At 45.3% G+C, this 24,143-nt stretch overlaps 1 protein-coding gene across 3 annotated transcripts in view; it reads left to right on the plus strand.

The window, feature by feature from the left end:
* PRICKLE4 (prickle planar cell polarity protein 4) overlaps nt 1-24,143 on the plus strand; it is a 118,533-nt gene that overhangs the window by 21,362 nt on the left and 73,028 nt on the right. For 2 of the 3 annotated variants that reach the window (XM_073542490.1, XM_073542492.1), the window contains exons 2-3: nt 7,362-7,483; nt 9,685-9,783. In XM_073542490.1, the coding sequence (XP_073398591.1) occupies nt 7,379-7,483; nt 9,685-9,783 (204 nt within the window). In that variant the 5' untranslated portion in view covers nt 7,362-7,378. The remainder of the gene's footprint in view (nt 1-7,361; nt 7,484-9,684; nt 9,784-24,143) is intronic. The other variant, XM_073542491.1, reaches the window with a different exon arrangement.

Genomic DNA, 24,143 nt, shown 5'->3' on the forward strand with positions numbered 1-24,143 from the left:
AAAAAATCCAAACTTTGTAATTTAAAAAATACCATTTATTTTGTGGTCTTGGTGACAGCTTATTTTTTGAGCGCTAAACTGATGTTTTTATTGATACATTTTGGATTAGATGCAATAACAGGAAACCAAAATATTGTATCATTTATTTTTTTTTTGTGCCGTTGACCAATTGGGTTAATTTTATATTTTGATAGAAGGGACATTTCTGAACACTAATACCAAATGTGTTTTTATATTTTAAATTGAATGTGGCAAAAGAGGGTGATTTGAACTTTAGGTTTTCTTAACTTTTTTTTTTAACATTGTTTTTTACTGGCTTCAAGAGTCCCTTTAGATGACTTGAAGCTGCTGTTGTCTGATCTCTTGTGCTACGCATAGCAAGGCTCCAGCCATGCTGTATGTAGCATAAATCATAATCTCCTATGAACCCTGGTCATGGGCTGGCGTTCTTTGGAGATTTACAGTGTCAGGCACAGGGATCTTCTGCAGACCCTGGCTGTCATGACAACCCCTTGGTGCCCACGATCGCTTGTTGGGTGGAACCTGTGACCAGCTTCTACCTGGCACGTGTTAAATGCTGCTGTCAGAGATTGACAGCTGCATTTAACATGTTAACAGTCGTAGGTGGATCGCTGATCCTCCCTGAGCTGTTAGAGGCACATGACAGCTGATCAGATTAGCTTTCATGTGCAAGGAAAGATGCAGGCTCAGCACCGGAGGCCACATCAAATGCAGAGCGATAACCTTTGACATATCTGTAGCCCAAGGTCGTAAAAAGTGGTTGTCCGATATAGAAAATGGTTGTTTTTTTTTTTTGTGTTTTGACTGTTAGTCGTGGATGTGCTTAAAAAAATTAAAAAAAATAACCTGTTGCATACTCTCCTTCCATCACAGGCTGCTGCAGAGGTCTGCTCCAGGGGTGATTCCTGCTCTGTTTCAAAGGCCGGGGTCACACTTGCGAGAAACTCGGATACTGAGGCGAGAGACTCATGAGTTTCTCACAAGTGTGACCCCGGCCGAAGTCAGAGGACTGCTGCATGACTGACTTTTGTGGTACAACACTTAACTTTTAATGCAACCAGGGTGTGTTCCATTAAATGGTATATCAGGGACTTTATGAATAAAGCAAAAATGTGCCTAAGCACTAACAGGCATGTACTAGTGGGGTCCCCCTCTTTTTGTTAACTAGCCAAGGAAAAAGCAGACAGCTGCGTCCTGGTATTCTCAGGCTGGTGAGGCCCATGGATTTTGGCCCTCACCAGCCTAAAATAGCAGCCCGCACCCGCCACACAATTGGCAAATCCAAAGATGTGCCAATTGTGGCACTTTACCTGGCTCTTCCCACTTGCCCTGTAATGGTAACAAGTGAGGTAATATTTGTGGGGTTGATGTCACCTTTTTATGGTGGGTGACATTAAACCCACGGCTTAGTAGTGGAGAAGCATCTATAAGACACCCATCCATTACTACTCCTATAGTTGTATGGTAAATAGACACAGCCAGAATAAAGTATATTAATTGAAATAATCACAGACTCCTTTAATAGATCTTAATTAAACCATACTTACTGCATTGCCTATTCCACTGATGCCCTAGTCTCCTAGAAGAGAATAAAATAAAAAAGCAACAATATCCTTACCTGTCTGTCGAGAAGATATACATACTGTCCCATGACGAATCCAGCTCTGCTACATCTGGATGCCTTTGGCTGAATGGTGACATTATGCCACCATTCAGCCTGACATCCAGAAAACAGCGGAGCTTGAAGCTGATGACCATAGGAGATAACGTGGTCACGTGCGCTGCAGTTCTCATGATCAGCTGATCATGAAAACTTGGCTAGTGACCGGAGATGTCCCCGGTGGTCACGTGCACTGCAGTTCTTACGATCAGCTGATCGATCGCGAGAACTGCAGTGTAACTGAAGTTCCGGATGAAACAAGGTACGCATTATTTGAATTGGTACACGTGTGTAGTAAGCTGCGTTCCCACACTTAACACGCATGTGACCAAGAAGATAATTTAGATTTACCACATCTATTGATAGTGTATGGGTAATTTACGCAGCGGAGACTGAGTGTCTCCCCTAAAAAAAAATTGCCATGCTGTGGTCTGAAAAGACATGTGGCATGTCTGTCTCCGCAGGGAAGCTGGAGGCATCCGTGCATGCATAATGGGCATGAGATTTCTTGAAATCCCATCCACTATGCTGTAACATCTGGCCACTGCGGGATTGACGCTGCGGATGTATGCAGCGTCCAACCCGCAGCGTTTACTGTGACCGTGGGAACAAACCCTAAAGGTCTATTACTGCTTATCCTCTGGTTTAAAAAAAAAAATAAAATAAAAAAAATATATATATATATATAATATTTTGTATGATAGCTTACAACGCTTGCAACCAGAAACCACTGGGAGTAGCCATCATTCAGTACAACTCTCTGGGTGTGGTCTTTCAGACAGTTTTCAATCCAATCACAATCATTACTTTTCTAAGCCTATAGACCTTTGTTTACCCATTAGGTAAATTTTACAGTGTCAAACATTTTTGCAGAGTCCAAAAAAAGTTACAGCCCAGATTCATGAAATGTGATTCTTAATGAGAGGCGGGCAGGAATAAGATGTGCTGATTTCCTTGACACAAGCCACTTTAAGTATTTTCTAATTAGCTACCCCTCACCTCTGTCCAGGTTTCTACTCATGTCTTCATATAAACTGATCTGGTTTGTTGCTAACTTCGGTCCTTGGCAAAATCATGGTGCTATCATAAGCCCCTGAAATTTTTCCCACAATGGATGTTAAGTTTACTAGTCTAGATTTTACCAAAGAAAAGAGCTGGAGCCCTTTTTAGATCTGGGTACCGCATTACCTTTTTGTCGGTCACTTGGTATGATACCAGTCATTAGATATTATATGATTAAACTATCCAATATTAATGTGTTTGGTTGATTATAATATATTAAGGGTCTTTAGTGTATGACCACATACACAGTGGTCAGTATATTATGCATTTTGTATAAAGGAAAAAATGAATATAAATGGCAACGTCCTCCTGGAAGGGGACAGTGTGAGGAACATCAAGAACGTTATTCACGGTTTAAGAGCCTACTGACTGCCTGTAACCTGTATTCGAACTAATGAGTTCAGCAAAAAAAACAAAACCGACAGACCCAGTATTACTACATAATAAAAGTTTGCAGGTAGTACTATCTGTGTAGAGTACTGTGTTTTCACTGCTTCAGATCCAAACATAGTTTAGTTTATACCTGCCTCTTTCTCTGTGATATTTTGCACCTGTTAACTATAGATGTGCCTTCAACCTGTAATGCGAAAAAAAATGACATTAGTTATATATAGTTTGTGTGTATAAGTTATAGTGTAGATTCCCATATGTGTTTGGGTCCCCCATGAAATAAGCCAAACAGGATTTGTGTTGCTTCCTGAGTCAGGAAGGGAGTGTGCACTGTCAGCAGAGAATTTAAAAGGACACCCACAGGGAAGAGTGGGTGATTGGGGGGTGGTGTTTAGAATTGTTTGCTGTTAAATAGATCTAATTCTGTAGTAGGTGTGGTATTTAAGATCAAAGTAAACTAATGACATTCATAATTTATACTTAAATATATTATGCCTTTTATTGCCTTTGACAAACCTCATATTGTAATAGTGTTTAAGGAATAAAAAGTGAGTACATAAGAGTGCCCTAGGAAATAAAATATTACATGGGTGCCAAGAAAAAGCCTAAGGCCATTTACACACTGAGTATTTGAGTTTTTTACTTCAGCATTTGTTTGCCAAAGTCAGGAGGGGCACAGTCAGAGGAAAAGTGTAAGGGCGCTTTCACTTTGCGCGTAGGGACACGGTCGCTGGTCCTGTTGGGGCATATATCCAAACCCCTGCCTACGGGGGCCATAGACTGTAATGGTGCCGGCAGAGAATATGTGCATTCTGACGTACATCGTTTTGGTGAGTCTGCCTATAGGAGGCAGACACTTAGGGGGTGTGTGCACACGCTGTGGATCTGCAGCAGTTTTGGTCCTGTGGATCCGCTGCATTGTACAGTACCATAATATCCTATGGGAAATGGAAACCGCAGTGCAGATGGTGCGGATTTTTCCATGTAGATTTGCTGCGGTTTCAAATCCGCAGAAGGAATTGACATGTCAATTCTTTCTGCGGATTACCATGTCCTCCATTGTAGAGGTGATAAACCGCAGGGCAAAACCGCAGGCTAATCAGCAGATAAACCGCAGGTCTTTTGACTTGCAGATTTACCTGCGGATTTTACAATATGCGCGGACAAATCCGCAGAGCATTCCGCAGCGTGTGCACACACTCTTAGGCCTTGGTCACACTACCGTAGAATACGGGTGAGTGCTATGCGATAAAACATCGCATAGCACTCGTCCCAGTGTTAATCTATGGGGTAGCTCCCATCATTGTTTATTTTCTCGGGCGTATTTAGCTTGCATATAAAATCGCATCATGCTGCAATTGTCACTGAGACTCGCCAATGCAAGCCTATGGGTGTGAGAAAAAAATTGCACAGCGAGTGCTGTCTGAATTTTACGCACCTGTGTCCTTTGAAAAATCGGCAAGTCATGTGCTGCGTACAGTAAAATCACACTGACAGGTTAGAATAGATATATATACATAGATATGTAGATGTCAGTGACGCGTATATATATTACAGAAGTGTCACCTTGCCGCGGTTGACGGGCACACATGAATTGGCCAAATAATGCGCTAAGAACATTCGCTTTTTTGTAAGTACATCTTGCTGAGGGACAGAGCGTTTGAAAGTTATTTCCATTGACATCATATGTCTTGGCATTCACAGGGTGCTGCTGTGCTTTTTTCCATACATATATTAAATATATATATACACACACTGACCAAAATCCTATTGAGCATCTTCAGAAAGAGCTGAAACATGCCATCTGGAAAAGGCAACTGGAGCAGTTTGCTCTTGAGGAGTGGGCCACAAGACTTGTTGAGACGTGCAGTTGTAGTATTTATTAAGCTACTTGCATTTTTTTCATTGTTTTTGAGTATATCTTTAGATGCGTTTTTGACTTGAAGTTTTTCTCTTCGGTGTGTCATGTTTTAAAGCGGATTTGTTTTTGATACTTCCTGGAATTGGGCCTTGACAAAAATGCATTGACTGTCATGGGCCGCATTTTTAGTACAAATTTTCCTCATCTAATATAATTCTATGGGGAAAATCTGATAACACTCCGCATGAATTTGATATCTTACATATTTCAAACACACAGCATTAAAGTGGGCATGAGATTTTCATAAATCCCATCCATTTTATTGGAACTGTAGATGCGTTTTTTTTTTTTTTGGGGGGTGTGCATCTGTCATATGCAGAGACAAAAACTTATTGTGGGAACCTAACGTTATACTTTAGTGTTGGGTGTATGCAGTTATGTTGATGCCCAATTTATATCTAACTTATTTATATCTACTTTTGCATAAGAAAAAATGTTTTTAAAGAATACATTGTATATTGCCTTATGCTGAGAACCATAACTTGATTAAATTTTGTTTGGAGCTATGTTATTATTTTTTTTCATTGTTTTATCAGTAACATTTTGAGATGAAATGCGACTTTTTGATTGCTCTTCATTTAATTACTTTGAGATAATATGAAACAGAAAACCATACCAGACTTGTTTTAGAATTAATTTTGTGATGTGTTTACCTTGAAAAATAATAAAAAAAAAAAAAAAAAATTTTTAATGTATAGGTTGTGACAGTGTCACCAAATTTGTGTATTTTCTTGAAGGAGTGAAATTTAAAACACTTCCTTGGGATTTGGGACTTTCTTAAAAAAAAAAAAAAAAAAAAAAAAAAAAAAATATGGGGATTAGTCCCCACAAGGGGACCGGAACATGTGAACCTTGGATTGAAAGGATAATGCACTGTTTATTTTAAATTTAGATTTCTTGTTTGTTCACTTTGTATTTTAGTAACTGATAACAATGAACTATTAACACTTTTTCACTTTTTTTTTTTTTTCTAAAGCATTCTTATTTTGCAGTATTTTTTTTCCTCACCTGCCTAAAAATATCAGATATATATTTATATATAAGTATGAGTACATAAATACACATGTTACACCCGGTCCGGGTCCTGTCGCGGAGCCAAGGTCTGCCACTGTTACACCTGGTCCCCGTCCTGCCACTGCTCTCCGTTTTGGGCACTCCCCTCGAGCCTCACATAGGCAGAAACCGGTCACCTCTGGATCTCACGCTGCTGCTCAGCATTCTGGCCTCTCTCCTGCCTCCACCTCCTGGCGTCCTGTGAGATCTGTAGCTAAGGCTATTAGGGCACACCCGCCCGCTCTCTTGCCTTCTTAAAGGGGCGGTGTGCATTATTCAAAAAGTGCAATTAACCAATGGCAGCGCACTGGCTGCTATTTCTGGCCTCTCCTCCATAAGGAGAGTGCTGGAGCAACGAATATCTATCATTGCTACATCCGGTTCTCATGCTAACCTGTCTGCGCTGTGTCTGCAGTCTGTGCATTGTCTAATGCTCTCTGTCTCCACAGCATATCAGTATACTGTGCCTCCTGGTTATATCTGCAGCCATCTGGGCCTAAGCCATCCCATTCTGCTAACAGCTATCTGTATCTGAGGACTGTGTGAAGGTCACTGGAACCGACTCCTTAACTAACCGGATCCAGGACCCAGCGCATTACGGACTCTGCTGTAACTTTTGTTATCCCTTTTGGTCCCTCTGGGACAGCTGCCACATGTTCAGGGTCTAACTAGAGGTAGCACCTGTGTCCTCCGGGTGTTCCATTCTGGCCCTGTCTGAGGGGCTTTACTACGGGTACCCGGGGCTCACTAGTCACGCCCCCTTCGGAGCCCCCTGGACCATGGTCCTGAGGTTCCACTTAAAAAAATTAAAAACGAATGTGAACTTCACCATCTCTGCCTCCGCATCCATTCGTTACAATGCACTTTCTTTTCAAATCCTATATATGGGACGTATCCATTACAAATTTTGCTTCACCCAAAACCTGTTCAGCAAACAGTTATTGTGCATATTAATACAGATCACATAATACTGCTTAATTTGAGTAATGGCTAATAACCTGTGTTAATTCGCATTTTAAAAATATGACGTGATGTTTTTATTAGAAAAGAATTCCACTTTGACACATTCATTTAGTATGCTGATCACATGGGAAAACTAAGAGCTCAATACATTTTCTATTAACTAATGCGACTAGATCGGCATTACGATTAATAAATTCTAAATATCGTACGTAAAAGGTGGCAAACCACGGAATGTTTTGTCTTGCAGTGGCAATCTATTCTTGTTTGACAGTTTTTTGATGTTTCTTTCAGTAGATGAGTGTGTCGTAATGGCCCCAGAAACTCCAGACCAGACTATCACATCCCTGACATCTACGGTCTCCTCTTCTGACAGTGATTCAGGCTGTGCCTTGGAAGAGTATCTTCAGCTTAAGGTGAGACAGATAATGTATAAATAGCAAATTTGCGGCTTTGTAGTAGTTTTGCTATGAATGAGCTTCCAGAAGTTTGATATTATTGGCCCACAACATTTGTTGGGGGTGTGGATTCCAGAACCTCCACTATAAGTTAAGATGCTGTGATTTTTATGATCGAATCAATTATTTTTAACACAATATTAAATGCATTGCCTTAAAGTTTTTTATGCCATGTTCATTTTGCTAGACATAGACTGTGGCCGGTGTCTGATAGCTTCTCCTGCATTGTGGTTGCTGTGACCTTGGTGCAAACCCCCCAGGTTACAGCTGTGGGAAGAGATGAGCATTTTTTTTTTTTTTTTAACTTTCTTTCCTTAAAGCCCGCTGCCACACTTTCCCCCTGTTGGTGTTTGCAAGCGGCGACAGGAGGAGCTGGGATGCAGGGAATGGAGCTCCAGCATGTGATGAGTATTGGCAGCAAGTGAGGGGTGGTCAACAGCCTGGGATTACTAACATACCAGCTTGCAGTGTAATCACGCTGCTGTGCTCTGAGAAATCTCTGATTTATGTCAATGCAAGCCTCTGAAGGAGGCTTACAATAACATATAGCCGTTTATCTAATGCCCATCATGTGTGACACAACTTAGAGCCATGTAGCTAATTCCCATCATGTGTGATGTACCCAGTTGTGGATTTAATATTCATTATGTGTGATCCAGCCCACAGACTGTGTTACATCATGCGTATCTAATTCCAACATATGGTACAGTAAGTGTATCTGAGGCTGGTTTCACATTAGCGCTTTTTAAGCGCACGCACGGCCGAGGGTAGCTCCGCCCCCTAGCCAGCTCTCTGCCCGGCGTGCCCGCCCCTTGCTTTTAGCGCCGCCTCCTAGCGCACAGCGGCGCCTGCGATCGGCGCACCCTATCTTTAGCATAGGGTGCGCAGATCGTGCGCAGGCCTGCGCTAGTTGCGCTTTGACCTGCGCTGTGCACTTTTGACCGTGCGCGCCAAAATCAAACTTTTCGGATTTTGGCGCGCACGGCGCACCGTCAAAGCGCAACTAGCGCACGGCCTGTGCACGATCTGCGCACCCTATGCTAAAGATAGGGTGCGCCGATCGCAGGCGCCGCTACAAGCAAGGCTCGGGCACGCCGGGCAGAGAGCCGGCTCGGGGGCGGAGCTACCCCCGGCCGTGCGTACGCTTAAAAAGCGCTAATGTGAAACCAGCCTTATTCCATCCTGTGGGATACTCTGTTTAGTCCTGTATTTCATCCCATCTTGTGGTATAATACACTGAGTCCTGTATCTAATCCCAGTGTAGACACAGTCCATGTATCTAACCCCAGCGTGTGACAGTCTGCATATGTAATCCCAGTGGGTATTGTAGTTCACGTACCTAACCGCAGTGTGTGATACTGCGAGCAGCACCAACGTAACAATCATTGTTGCAGCCGTTTTCTCTGATACTGTCCACATCTCAGTATATCACTTTTCAGTCCCCAACAAAATGACTTCTCGCTGTGATTCTAAACTTAATCCTCTTCTCCTTTTGCAAACGTCCAGAAGGGGGATTGACGTCACGAACGTGAGCAGACCCTGCCCACTTTTACTGCTAATGCAAGTTAGTTGTACACTAGGTTTTCATGGCAAATATCTGCAACTGCTCCTCCTAGTGTTTAAAAGGTCACATGTTGGGGAAAAAAAAATTTTGTGACACTTCCTTTTAAAGGCCTTGTGTCTTTAGGCTGAGTGCACACGTACTTTTTTGCCCTGCGGATTTTTCCGCGCAGAATTGAAGAAATCCGCAGGTCAAATAACCTGCATTATTCATGCGGATTTCTTCCATTTTTTTTAATGTGGTTTCTGTGCGGTTTTCCCCCTGCGGATTTGGAGACAGGGGAGGTGGAAAACCGCACAAAAGAAGTGACATGCTGCGGATTTTGTACCGCAGGAAAACCGCGCTGAAATCCGCAGCATGCGCACAGCTTTTTTTTTTTTTTTTTTTTTTTCATGCTACTGTACATCACATTGCAGATATGCAGCGTTTCTGTGCGGAAAAATCCGCTGCGGATCAGCTGGATATCTGCATCGTGTGCACACAGCCTTATAATCACAGGAGGAACAGCATCTCTATTCAAATAGGGTAAAAGTTATATTTCTGGAAAGAGTACCTAAGTATTTACATTAAAATGTAGCTTCCTATCTTGTCTCATTAGGCTCTTTCTAGCTCTTTAAAAGACAAATCAAACAATGCTGCCGAAGAACTGAAATTTGTCCAGACTCTGCTTCATTTGCTGCCGCCACAAGACTATGATGTAAGTTAAGAGATATGAGAATAAAACTGCTCAATCACAGGTTGACTAAAGGCTTTTTTTTTTTTTTTTTTTTTTTTTTTTTTTACAAATCTTTATCACCAGGACCAAGATGCACGGTTGACCATCTTTTATTCCTAGTTTTGAAAAAGTATAAAGATTGTTTAATTTGTATCCTTAGTAAATGTCAAATCTATTAGTAAAATATTCAGAATTGAGAGTCCTCAGTGGTTGATACCTTTCAATGGCCAACTGAAAAGATGGTAACAAATTGAAATCTTTCGAGACTACTCAGGTCTCCATCAGGCATTGACTAATACAAAATCTGAAGAATCACATATTTATGCACAGCACAGAAAAAAATGCAATAGATAAGACAAGTGATGTGAAGCAGAACTATCATTATGGGGGAGTGATAGACAGTTATGGTCATAAATATTGGACCAGTTCATACATGAGGAGTGAAGTTTTATTGTCCTCTGATTGGGGTCTGGTTCTGTGTTGTGATGCCCCCACAAGGTCTTAGGAGCAAATTCCTTAATTGATGTAAAAAGACATTAAATCCATGCAACACATTCATTCCTGCATGGAGTATGTCTAAGGTCATCATGAGTTTGTACTCAGACTCATCTGTCTCTCTGAGATGTGAAGTTACCTTTCAATACCAGTAATTTCATGTCCATGCTGCTGTGATCAGGCATACAAAAATGTTTTGCCACAGGTAGATCCATTCTTTTTTTCTCATTGTGTGGTGATGAGAATTCATCCTTGTTCTAAGCTTTTGCCCTTTCTCCCCCACATTCAGACCCCCAGTTGGACATTTAGTACAAATTATTAAGTACACCACATTAGATGTGATGCAGCTAAAAGTACCTGGGATCTTGTAGTCCTGATGTGAGTTGGGGATTTTAGCTTGTCCGTGGTCATTATAAATGGACAGGGTTTACATATTTTTTTTTCTGTTTGCAAGGAAAGGTTCCTGCAGCTGTTGGAGAGGACAGCGAGCTTCTGACAATGATGCTTTTGAGATTTGGGGGCTGCCTAAAACACAGTAGTGGGGTGTCGGGAGAAAAATGGGTTGTAATCAGGCATCTTTTTGTAGTAAAGGTTGTAATTTCCGTGCAGCTCCCCTTAGCACTTTCAGATTTGGATTGTAGGTGACCACTAGAGGCACCTGTTTTTTCTTCTTTACCTTTGTAATGTAGCAGGTGATTCCTTGACATTCTGGTGGCTCTTGTAATTTGGTTTTGAATTGTTCTTGGATGGTAGCTCTGATTCAAAAAGCTCTTTGAGGCGACCATGGTGTTCATCTCTATCCATGGGGTTGGAACATATACGATTGTATCGGATGGCTTGGCTGTAGATAATAGAGTTCTTTGTGTTTTGGATGGAAACTGTCCCATTTAAAGGGAAGGTGCCATGGTTTTTCATAATTTTAATGTAAAAAAGAAAATAGTATAAAAAGATATTGTCCCCCTAAGCTTGACTCAGTGGTGAGTATGGCTTGGTTTTTTTTTTTTTTTTTGTTTTTTGTTTTTTTTACTGTATTAATGCAGCCACTGGGGGCTGCCATCTTACCTTTCTGGCTGCTGAACGACACTTTCCATGCTCATTTACGGCAGTCCCTGGGCATAAGACATATCAGTCGGCTCCCGACCCCTATCTGTATCATTGCAGCAGCATCAGCTGTGAACTGGGCACGCCTCTGTGGGCAGCTCAGTTCACAGCTGTAGGAGTGGCCAGACACCATTTTATTAGAACCTAGTGCTTTCCAGTTACTCTGATGTAAGCCCTGGATGCTGTACTGTTCCAGCATAACTGCTTGGATGTTCACGCTGCACATACAACCTGCAGGAGAGAATACAGGACGAGCTCCTGGGGACCAAGCTGCTCTTTCCAAAACACCCGACCAGCTGCAGCCCCTGCACTTGCAAAACAGAAGAGGAGCTGCTCCCTGCTCTTTCAAAACACTTGGCAATCTGCTGGACATCTAATCCTCTCCTGTGATAGTGACTGCTGATCTGTGTATCTAATCCTCTCCTGTGTGATATTGTCTGCTGAGCTGTGTATCTAATCCTATCCTGTGTGATACTGCTCTCCTGAAATACTCTGCTGCTGTCACTCTGCTGGTTTTGTGTGATCTACATGGTGGTATTGTGTATGATCTATATGGCGGCATTATGTGTGAAGTATATGGCGCTATTATGTGAGAAGACTATGGCAGTATTATCTGCTAAAAGGGGACCCATTCTAGGGTGGTTCTGGCTGAGCACCTGCACACAGGTCAGGGGTAATAGGTGCAGTCAGGGGAGGGCTGGTGAGGCAGCTGAACAGAGGGGCCTCATTTTTAATGGCTACATTTCCCCCCCCCCCCATCCTGCTTCCCAGCGTCACCCCGGACTGCGCCTGTCGCCTCGCTTTCACTCATCGCCAGGACAGGATCTGAGGAGGGGAATGGGGTCTTTGCATGCCAAGTCTGGATCAGAACAGGCCATCTATCAGAAGAAATGTTTCCTGGATTTCTGTGGTGCTGTCGCCCTGCTCTTCCCCCATATATCTCCCTCTGTGGTCTGTGCCCCCCATAAACCAGCACACTGCTCTCCTGAAATACTCTGTGCTGCCTGCCATCCTCGGTGACCGAAGACCCCATTCCTCTCCTCAGATCCTGTCCTGGCGATGTGTGAAAGTGAGGTGACAGGGGCCTAATATGGTGGAAGGAGCATGGTGACAGCAGCACAGAGTATTTCAGGAGAGCAGTGTGCTGGTCTATGGGGGGCACCCTGTTCGGTGCCAGGGATTGTACATAGAGCGCTGTGTTTTATACACATGAATGGACCGTCTGCTTGTCTGCTCCACAGAAATCCAGGAAACATTTCTGCTGATTGATGAACTGTTCTGATCCAGACTTTGCATGCAAAGAAAGTCAGTAACTTTGCAGGCCCCATCAAAATGGCAGCTCACTGTGTTCCTAGATGTTATCCTCTTTTCCTCTTCGCCACGACAGCACCCACTGAGAGGGGATCCGCCCCCGGAACAGGAAACCTACAGAGAGATAAATGGGGCGGTCCCCCTCGCTCCCTCAGTTTGGTTTCCTGTTCCTGGAAAGGAACCCGCAGAAGAGGATACCTGGTCTGGTAGCCGCCTGCGTGCATAATATGAGCAGCAGGGGCCCCAGGACTGGAAGCAGCGTCGGGCGGAGAAGCGATTTTCCCCCCCCCCCCCCCCCCCCCCAGAGCTGGTAATGCAGGTGAGGCCAGAGGTAAGAAAGGTGCCAAGGCTCACTGAGGGGACGGGGCGTATACCCCCCCCCCCCCCCCCCAGGAAGGGGCGAGCGCATTACAGAGGCCATGAGAGCATATCCGGGATGGTGGCCGTGTGCCCCCCCCCCCCCCCCCCCCCAGGAAGGGGCGAGTGCATTACAGATGCCATGAGGGCATATCCGGGATGGTGGCCGTGCGCCCCCCCCCCCCCTGGGAGAAAGCAGAAGAGCCTGAGCGTTGTGCCAGGCAGCGCTACTGGGGATCATACCTGCGGCAAGGGGTGCGGCCGGGTGCGTGGGTGTCACTGTCCGGCGGCCGCTGCATCAGACTTCCAGCGGCGCTCCCAGGCAGAGGCGACCCGGAAGTGGTATGACAACTTCCGGGGTCAACACAGGAGGCGGCGATCGCGGGGAAACGCCCGCGCATGCGCAGATGGGGCAGAAAGAAAAAAAAAAAAAATGGTGGAGCATCAATAAGAAAACCTCTAAAAAGAAGCCACGAGCACAGCGCCAATGCGCAGTCATGTCATCCATAGATGACCCAGCTTCGCTCCCGTTAAATCAGCCAGTGGAATCCCCCACATGGCAGCAGACAAAGCGGTACTACAAGGAGAAGTAGTAGCACCAGAAGAAGTGGCAGCGCCAGGAAGGAATCTAGCGGACCTTCCAGACAAGACGAGCCCTTAGAGAAAAAACGTAAAGAGAAAAAACCGTCCCTCGCCTAGGCCTGAGTCGCGGACCCCGTAGCCGGTAGTTTACTGACGAAACTCATGGGTGAGTGTTTTTAGTCAGAATAAATAACTGATGTTGGTTTTTTCTGGTCCACACCCCCCTTTTTTTAGGCCAAAAGAACGGAGAAGGCGAAAAATAGAGAGTGTGCCTTATGTTTTCAGCCCCTCCCAGATGGCCACCCTAAGAAATTATGTCAGTCGTGTATTGAGGAGGCCTTACAGGACGAATCCTCGCGGAAGAAAGAGGATATCCGAGCGATAATTAGAGAAGAGCTACGGGCCTTAGGTAGCTCCAGTAGTCTGGGAGGTCACTCCTCCGTGAGAGAAATAGGTTCACCGAGAGGGGGAGCTTCGCCGGCGTCAAACTCACCGTCAGAAACTGGGGATCTAGACTCTGATAGATCCCAGGAATACCCTTCCTCAGAGGATGAGGAGCAGACGTGCTTCCCTACATATAGCGTCAGTAACTTGGTTAAGTCTGTCCGGAATACCATGGGGCTACCAGAGAGTAGGGACCCCAAGACTCCGCTAGACATAATGTTTGCAGGCATTTCCCGTAGAAAGGTCCGAGCATTCCCAGTGGTCCCAGCTATAAAAGAGCTAGTAAAAAGGGAGTGGGAGAAACAGGGGCAGAGAACCTTCCTCCCCTTAACGTCAAAGCGTAAATACCCTTTTGACGACGAGGAATTGACGGCTTGGTCGAGAGCCCCCAAGGTGGATGCGGCAGTGGCCTCTACCTCTCGTAGATCCTCCCTGCCGGTAGAGGATTCAGGAACTTTGGCTGACTCATTGGATCGTAAGACCGATACACTCCTTAAACGATCCTGGGAAGCATGTACGGCAGCTTTTAATCCCGCAATAGCAGCCACGTGTACGGCAAGGTCAATGTTGGTGTGGCTGAATGACCTAGAGGACAATATTAAAAAATGGAGTGGCCAGGAATAAACTCCTGTCCTCTATGCCCCTCATTAAAGGAGCAGCTGCCTTCCTCTCCGATTCCTCAGCGGACTCTCTCCGTTTATCCGCTAGAGCAGCAGGACTAACCAATGCAGGCCAGCGGGCCTTATGGTTGAAGGGGTGGAAAGGAGACACGCAAACAAAAACTAAACTGTGTGCTATACCCTGCCAGGGTAAGTACCTATTTGGCACGGAACTGGACGAGATCTTAACAAAAGCGGGGGAGAGAAAGAGGTTTTCCTAACTCGTATATTCCCTTTAATAGGAGGGCCTACAGAAAACCGCCGTTTGGCAAAAAGACTTTAAACCCCAGGATCGCTGGGGAAACAAGGACCCCAAACAAAGGGGCAATCTATTCGGAAAACGTCCCTTCAGAGGAGATAGGTTCCGCTAATACCAGTACACCGGTAGGTGGCAGACTACTGAAATTCAGCCACCAATGGGGGAAGGTAACATCCAACCCATGGGCCATTGATATCGTCTCATCGGGCCTAAAACTAGAATTCGTTCGGCATCCACCGGACCTCTTCCTATTGACTTCCATGAAATCCCAGATACAGCAGGAAGCACTAGAGATGGAGATTGCAGTACTACTAACTAAACAGGTCCTGATGGAGGTCCCAAGGGACGAAAGAGGAATGGGCTTTTATTCTCCTCTATTTTTAATCCCAAAACCAGATGGCTCTTTCAGGACTATAATAAATTTAAAGAAGCTTAATACCTTCTTGAGGCTGAGGCCATTTAAGATGGAGTCAATAAATTCTGCAATAAAACTTTTGTTTCCCAGGTGTTATATGGCAGTCTTGGACCTAAAGGATGCCTATTACCATCTCCCCATATTCCGAGAGCACCAGAAGTTCCTGCGGGTAGCGGTCTGGTTCAAGGGTCGGATTCAGCATTTCCAGTTTGCGGCAATGCCATTCGGGCTATCCATGGCTCCTCGGGTATTTACCAAATTGATGCTGGAGGTGATGTCGTATGTAAGACTGAATGACACCCTAGTGATCCCTAACTTGGACGACCTGCTCGTAGTAGGGAATTCTGTTTCTCAGTGCGAAACAAGAATGGCTAAGATTATCTCATCCTTACAAACACTAGGCTGGCTAATCAACTGGGAGAAGTCCAGGCTAGAACCAGTGACCTGTCAGAGGTTCCTAGGCCTGCAAGTAGATTCCGTAAGTCAGAAATGCTTTCTACCAGACGCTAAAGCGGTGGCCATAATCAATAAGATACAAAATACTATAGGAAGACCCATAATATCATTGAGACAGGGTATGTCCTTGCTGGGGTCCCTGATATCGTGCATCCCAGCGGTGCAATTGGCTCAGTTCCACTCCAGAAAGCTACAGTGGGCTATTCTGCAGGAAACAGACTGCAGGGACGGTTGGAAGGGAGGATGTCCCTATTGCCGGAAGTGGTTAATTCCCTAAAGTGGTGGTTGAATCCTACCAATTTGTCAAAGGGAGTGCAATGGTGGGTAACTCCCTCCAAGGTGCTCACCACGGATGCTAGCCCCTTAGGTTGGGGGGCCCATCTGGAGGAGCACATGATGCAAGGCCGGTGGCGTAAACATGAAATAGAAACCTCCTCTAATGTAAAGGAGCTAAAGGCAATTTACTATGCGATGTCTCAATTTCTCCCGCAGTTAAGAGGAACCCACGTGAGGGTCCAGACAGACAATACCACCGCAGTGGCCTATATAAACCGACAAGGAGGTACGCGATCGGGACCGTTGATGTCTATCGCGGAAAAGATCCTAGAAGTAGCCGAGGTACATCTTCACTCCTTGTCGGCGCTCCACATAAGAGGAGTGGACAACTCTCAAGCAGACTATCTCAGTCGCCAGGTCCTATATCAGGGCGAGTGGGTCCTCAGCAGGCACGTCTTCGAGACGATAGCGACAGAATGGGGCAGACCAGAGAGACCTGTTCGCGACCAGAGCCAACAGACGCATAAGAAGGTTTGCTTCGCTCTACAGGTCAGACAACCCAGACATTCTAGATGCCCTCCAAGCACCCTGGACATTCCAGCTAGCCTATGCCTTCCCTCCAATGGTTCTGCTACCAACAGTAGTCAGGAAAATAAGACAAGAGGGCGAGGGTCATCTTGATAGCCCCGTTTTGGCCCAAAAGGCCGTGGTTTTCATGGCTGAGAGCCATGTCAATAACCGACCCGTGGATCCTGCCGCTGCACCAGGATCTTCTCTCGCAAGGACCCTGCTACCATCCACAGGTCAAAGCCCTACACCTAGCGGCCTGGAATTTGAAAGGGAACTATTAAAGCAGAAAGGCTTTTCGAAAAACCTGATTAATACCCTGCTACAAAGTAGAAAAGAATCTACAACAAGAATATACGCTAAGGTGTGGAGGAAATTCCTGACCTTTCACCCAGCAGAGCTAGCCGGTGAACCACCCATTATGGCCATCTTAGTGTTTCTTCAAAGAGGCCGAGAATTGGGCCTCTCAGTAAATACTCTTAAAGTCCATATATCGGCCTTAGGAGCCCTATTTAACTATAACGTGGCAGCAAATAGATGGGTGACCCGTTTTGTTTCAGCCTGTCAACGATCAGAACCGGTGCATATTCCTCGGCTTCCTGCATGGGACCTTACTCTGGTCTTGGATGCCTTTACCCAGGCCCCGTTTGAACCCATAGATTCAGCATCAGTGAAGTGCCTTTCATTGAAAACTGCTACACTAGTGGCTTTAGTATCAGCTAGAAGAGTAGGTGATCTTCATGCTCTATCAATAGACCCTCCGTTCTTGTCAATAACACGAGTCAGACTGCTTTTGAAGACAGATCCGTCCTACCTTCCCAAACGGGTAACTAAATTTCATAGGTCTCAGGAGATATGCCTACCTTCCTTCTACGAAAACCCATCAAACCAGGACGAGATGAAATATCACACCTTAGATGTGAGAAGAGCTGTGCTAGCCTACCTTGATAGGACCAGTCCATGGAGGCAGAGTAGGTCTCTTTTTGTCTCCTTCCAGGGCAACAGAAAGGGGTCTGGAGTTACAACAGGCACACTATCCAGGTGGATTAGAGATGCGATCACAATGGCATATTTGGCTAAAGGAGAAAAACCTCCGCTGGGGATTAAGGCGCACTCTACCAGAGCCATATCATCCTCCTGGGCCGAGAGGGCAAACGTCCCAATTGAACAAATATGTAAGGCTGCAACCTGGTCTTCTCCATCTACCTTTTATAGTCACTATAGACTAGATTTATCCTCTACCGAGGATTTGTCTTTCGGTAGATCAGTCCTTTACACGGTGTGCCCTCCCAGGTGATTATCTCTGGAAATCTCTCAGTGGGTGCTGTCGTGGCGAAGAGGAAAAACCGGATTACTTACCGGTAATACTCTTTTGTAGAGTCCACGACAGCACCCGCTCACTTCCCTCCCGTAAAATTTTTGTTTCACATGGGTCTCCTTGGTGGCGGAGATTGTAATTAGAATTTAATACGTGGTTAAGCTTAGCGAACATAAACGATGTAGGGGTAAGATAGATGAATCGCCCAAACAAATTGACTAAAACATGTATGGCGGTTCCTCCGTTGTTCTCGGTAACACAAACTGAGGGAGCGAGGGGGACTGCCCCATTTATCTCTCTGTAGGTTTCCTGTTCCGGGGGCGGATCCCCTCTCTGTGGGTGCTGTCGTGGACTCTACAAAAGAGTATTACCGGTAAGTAATCTGTTTTTTCCCTTAGCAAACACCCAGAAGGGGAGGAGAGGAGTGACACCACACCCATGTCAGCAGATTCCACCCATAATTACTGCAGGGCAGTAATGTGAGCTAGTTGTACACTTGGTTTTTGTGTCAAATTTCAGTAGCTGCTCCCCCTAGTGTTAACAAGTGGAAATGGGAAGCTTTTTAAAATTATTTTTCATATTTTGCAAAATTAAAAACAAATGATATTTTTTTTTTTTTTTAAGAAAATGTAAACATTAACTCTTTACATTTTTTCAATTGCTGAAAAAAATTTTTTTGGATAGCACCTTCCCTGTTGTGAGCTCATCTTTCCCTTCACTATTGAGGTCTGATGAACTCCCTCCTCTGGTGAAGGAAGGTAGTGAGGCTGATCATCAGACACCTGGGCAGCTAGATGACTGGGTGGCTGGAATTGAGGACTGGATATAAGGCTGCCGACGCCCTTCTTCCTGGCTGGTGATTTTCCTGCTGGATTCTTGGAGACCAGTCTGATTCCTGCATCTCAAAGCTAAGTTTTTCTGCTCTGCTTTGTACTCTTCAGTTTTGTTTTTGTCTTGCCTTGTTTTTTGGGAGTTCTGCCATTTCCGGCCGGGGGTGAGCTGAATTCCATTTGTCTCTGATCTGTTGATCTTTTGCTCTGTCTTCAGAATATACCTGAGTGCTGATATAGTCTTTTGAAGCCTAGCGACTTCAGGGCCTGTTTTTCCTATCAGTCGGTTGGCTCTTTTTTTTTTTTATAGGGTTTTTGCGGATGGCAGACAGCAGCTTTCCTATCCTGTCCTATGTACTTAGCTTGGGCCCCATCATTTGCTCAACCTATCTTTCTATCTGTGTTAGTGTTTTCATCTTGCTTCACCGTCATTATATGTTGGGGGCTGCCTATAGCTTTGGGGTCTGCTCTGGGGCAGTTTAGTTTTTCCCCTTTCTGTCTTTAGGCTATATAGTTCTCCGGCTGTGATCGAGGGGTCTAGGGCACCGTAGGAACCCCCCCACGGCTACTGCTAGTTGTTGTGGATAGGTTCAGGGGTCTGCAATCCGATAGCTGCCAACCTCTCTGGTTTTTCTGGACTTAGCTGTATTTTGTTTTTTCCTCACAACACAAGTATGTAAAATCCATCCTCTAGCCATGCTATCTGCCTTTAAAAACATTTGAAAAAACAGATGGAAAGCGAGTAAAGGTGATTGGCTCCTACTCACCTGAATCGGTTGCGCAGCATCGGGCATAGCCCTGGTAATTGCGAAAATGATCCTCCAGGGCTGCAGATATGCCCCCTGAACCTCCATAAGAAGGTCTGGATTGAGACATTCATTGAGAAAAAAAAGTCTAATTCGTCTGTGTTAAATATACATCCAGTAGCAATTGCCTATGCTATTTTCAATAGGGAGCCATATTGGGTATTCCAATGATATACCAACATGCATGAGGGTTTGAATAAATGCATAGAAAACACTATTCAGTGAGGATCTAGTTGGATACTATTGTGTTAAGTTGTACAATTTCCATTCTGTATGGTTTTTCTTATCCATTCTGTACATTTAAATATTTATAGGGAATGTTTTATTTTGTAAGTAGCTAGGATAGTATGTAGACCCAAATAGGTAAATATAAGGTGTAGAAAAAAATCAGGTTTAAAATGTAACTTGGTGAACGAATCTAAAAGCAATTTAATAAACTACAAAATGCAAACACAAAACACGCAGTGTGCTAAATTAATGGACGACTAGAGTGAAATTGCTGGGGTAACCGGTACAAGAAGTTAGGAAAGGGGCCGAGTCCACACCCTATAGTACAACAAAGTGTGTATGGGGGGGAATTCAGTGGTCCGCAGCTAATAGTTGCTTTTTTTTCCCAGTCTCCCATGACAGCACACATGAGAGAGGGGATCCGCCCAGTCAGGACAGGAACCCTACTGAAGATAAAAGGGCGGTACCTCTCCCTCGCTTCAGTTGGGTTTCCTGTCCTGACAGGGACCCGTGTGCTGAAGACAGCGGTCACACGTACCTGCCCCTCTCCCGTGCCGGCGTGGAAGATCAGGCTGGTTTCCTGAGCGCTGTGCGTCGGGAGGGGGAAGCGCCGTCCGCGGGGGCTTAGCGTCCGAGCGGGCGCAGAAGCAGCACGTCTGGGGTCCTGGGGCTCTGCCGCGCCGCCCTCTCCCCCTCTGCCGCGTCCAGAAGCCGCGCAGGAGCGTCAGGGAGCGGCCGCTTCCGGGTCATGCCCCCCTGACGTCACGCGCAGGGCACGCTAGGAAAGGGGCGTGACGTCGGGAGGCGGTGCTGGCGATCCAAGATGGCGGCGCCCATAGTAAACAACGCCGGCCAGCGAAAGGAGATCCCGGCGGCATGGTGGGGGGAGGGGCTGTGGGGATAACCGGAGGAGGTCGAGAGTGCAGTGGATCCCCCTTACATAAGGGGGATGACCACAGAAGACTCACTCATGCCCAAGGCTTCAGGATGGAGGTGGGGCAAGATGAGCAGCGTCAGCAGCAGCGACAGCAGCAGCGACATCAGCAGCAAGACCTCTCGCCAGATGCCAGGCCGAGCCGCCAGCATACGAGGAGCAGTCGCTCGAGTGGTGGGAGCGGCAGTCATAAACGCAACCGGCATGACTCTGAGACGTCCAGGAGAAACGTCACGAGTGCATCTGAGAAGCCTCCGAGATCGGTACCCCTGATTGTCAGCAGTGGTGAGTGATCTACATGAATTTCACCCTTATGGTAACGGGGTTCCATTTTCTCTGTTTGATGACTAGGGGTCGAGGAAGGCCAGCAGCAAAACTAAAAATAGAGAATGCGCCCTATGTAAAAACCCGCTGGCAGATCAGTGGCAGAAAGACTTCTACGCTGACTGTATAAACAAAACTATACAGGAGGAGACCCCTGATTTGGTGACTAGCCTTAAAGAGTTAATATAACAGGAGGTGAAAGGCTGACTAAAGCAGCCCTCGAAAAGAAACCGTAGAAGGAGCTCCGATTCAGAGGCCTCGCCAAGGCAGAAGGGCGGGATAGATCCTTGTCCCCCTCCACCTCCTCTTCCTCTACTCAGTCCTCGGAATCCTCCTCGGACAGCGATATCGGCGGCCGTCCATGTTTCCCAACGGAGGACGTAGAAAAGCTGGTCAAAGCTGTTAGGGCTACAATGGGCCTTAAAGAGGAAAAGGCTTCCAAATCATTAGAGGATGTAATGTTTGGAGGAAAAGAGAAAACGTACCTTCCCTGTAAGTGGCGCTCCAGTTCCAGAAGGCATCAAGGCTCACTCCACCAGAGCCGTGGCTACCTCCTGGGCAGAGAAGGCTGAGGTATCGATTGAACAAATTTGTAAAGCCTCTACTTTGTCCTCACCTTCCACCTTTTTTAAGCACTACCGACTTGATCTGTCTTCCTCTACTGACCTAACCTTTGGTAGAAGGGTGCTGCAAGCGGTGGTCCCTCCCTAAGGTGTCTTATTCTACAAAAGTCTCTCGTGTGCCGTCATGGGAGACGGGAAAACACCAAGGTTGCTTACCGGTAGCCGGTTTTTCCGGAGCCCATGACGGCACCTGTATATCCCCCCCCCCCTTTTTCACTCCTTTTTGTGTGCACTATAGTCTGTTTTTTTTTTTTTAGATATAATGTGGTGATAGTTTTACCATGTGTACAAACCCGGGGGGCCTCTCATGCTCTGTAAACCAACTGAAGCGAGGGAGAGGTACCGCCCTTCTATCCTCAGTAGGGTTCCTGTCCTGACTCGGCGGATCCCCTCACTCATGTGTGCCGTCATGGGCTCCGGAAAAACCGGCTACCGGTAAGTAACCTTGGTGTATCGGACAGAGGCACACAGATTAGATTTACTTCTGTCAAGATATGACTAGAGTAGTTCATATTTGTCTTAAAACTCGTAAGTTTGAAAATATAGATGATGTGCAGTAGAGTAGCTATTGGTGGGTGCAGAGGGGCGAATGCCCCGGGCCCCATGCTCTGAGGAGGCCCACCTGGAGCTACGCTACTGTAACTGTATTGGCATGCACACACGCCGATACAGTTAGTCTCCCTGCGCTGCCATCTGGCCTCTATGGGTGCCAGCAGTGGGCCCCACGCCCATCATCACGCGTTTAACTGCATCGGCTGGATGCCGATACAGTTAACCACATTGAGAGTGGGAATGTGACGCTCCCTTTCCCATCATTCCTCTCTCGGCGTCTGATGTTCCTGACGCAGACACTGACTGGGGTCACGATGACCTCATTAATCGGAGCCCACTGTCTGGAGATGTGCGGGCGCTCGGAGCAGCGAAGGAACGAGGAGAAGTGAGTATTGTATTGTATGTATGTATGTATGTATGTATGTATGTATGTATGTATGTATGTATGTATGTATGTATGTATGTATGTATGTATGTTTTGTTTTGTTTTTTGTTTTTTTTTTTTTGTTTTTTTTTTTTATGGGGGTGGTTTTATTTAGTCTGCATTATACTATAGACCCCTAATCATGTTCTATGATGGTAATACACAAGATATTGGCACTAAATACCCACGCACATATTAGTGAAATAATTTAATTTAAAACGCTCTGTCTCTTAATAACTAAAATGTAGGCAAAACAAATAACGCTAGCAGATTTTCCCAGCACCATGCACAAAGTCCAGTACACTACAGGGTGGGCCGTTTATATGGATACACCTAAATAAAATGGGAATGGTTGGTGATATCAACTTCCTGTTTGTGGCCCATAAGTATATGGGAGGGGGAAAACTTTTCAAGATGGGTGGTGACCATGGCGGCCATGTTGAAGTCGGCCATTTTGGATCCAACTTTATCTTTTTTTTTCAATGGGAAGAGGGTCATGTGACACATAAAATTAAGAATTTTACAAGAAAAACAATGGTGTGCTTGGTTTTAACGTAACTTTATTCTTGAGTTATTTACAAGTTTCTCTTTGTTTACAGCCATTGACATGTGGCAGAGGTTAACACGTGAGGAGCGGATAGAAATTGTGTCTGTGATGAGTTAGAGAATTTTATTAATGGCATTTTGGAGGGCACAAAAAAGAGCAATTCACCTTCAAAAGAAACCTGAGGCAGTACCTCTTCCGACAAGCCTACAACTTGAAGTAACCTTTGTTCCACAATACTGCTGCATGACCACCTCTACCCTCACCTACTCTATCTTCAACCATCACTTGTAGACTGTGAGCCCTTGTGAGCAGGGTCCTCTCCTCCTATACCAGTCAGTGACTTGGTTTGTTTAAGATTATTTTTTTTTTATTTTTTTTTTTTTTTTTATGTTTTCACATGTAAAGCGTCATGCAATAAATGGTGCTATAATAATAATTCTGTTATGATTGCCTGTCAAAGCAGAGGGCTATCTCTGCTACGAGAAGCCTGAAACAATAGAAAGTGTGAACTTTTGCCTGCGAGGAGGCTGATTTGGAGCCTGGAAGTAGAGAAGAAAATTTTTAAAGCTACACCTGACCTTCTGCATAACCTTGCAGCTGAGAGTTCTCTCTTGTAACCATCTTGGAATGGACATTTGTAGAAATACAGGAATGTCAAAATGTACTTTTATAGTTTAGATTTCTTCTGAACCATGTTGGCATTCACATGTACACCGTTTGCTTAATGTGTTGTCTTAAAGCCTAAGATGCTACCATATGACTGATTTGGGGCTGAGTGAAGAGAAACTAAAGCTAAAACTACATATGCTTTGATCTAAGATAACTGACTTGTCA

This window comes from Dendrobates tinctorius, unplaced genomic scaffold (genome assembly GCF_039654945.1).
Source record: "Dendrobates tinctorius isolate UK_male_01 unplaced genomic scaffold, ASM3965494v1 ptg000127l, whole genome shotgun sequence".
In the NCBI taxonomy this organism is placed as follows: domain Eukaryota; kingdom Metazoa; phylum Chordata; class Amphibia; order Anura; family Dendrobatidae; genus Dendrobates; species Dendrobates tinctorius.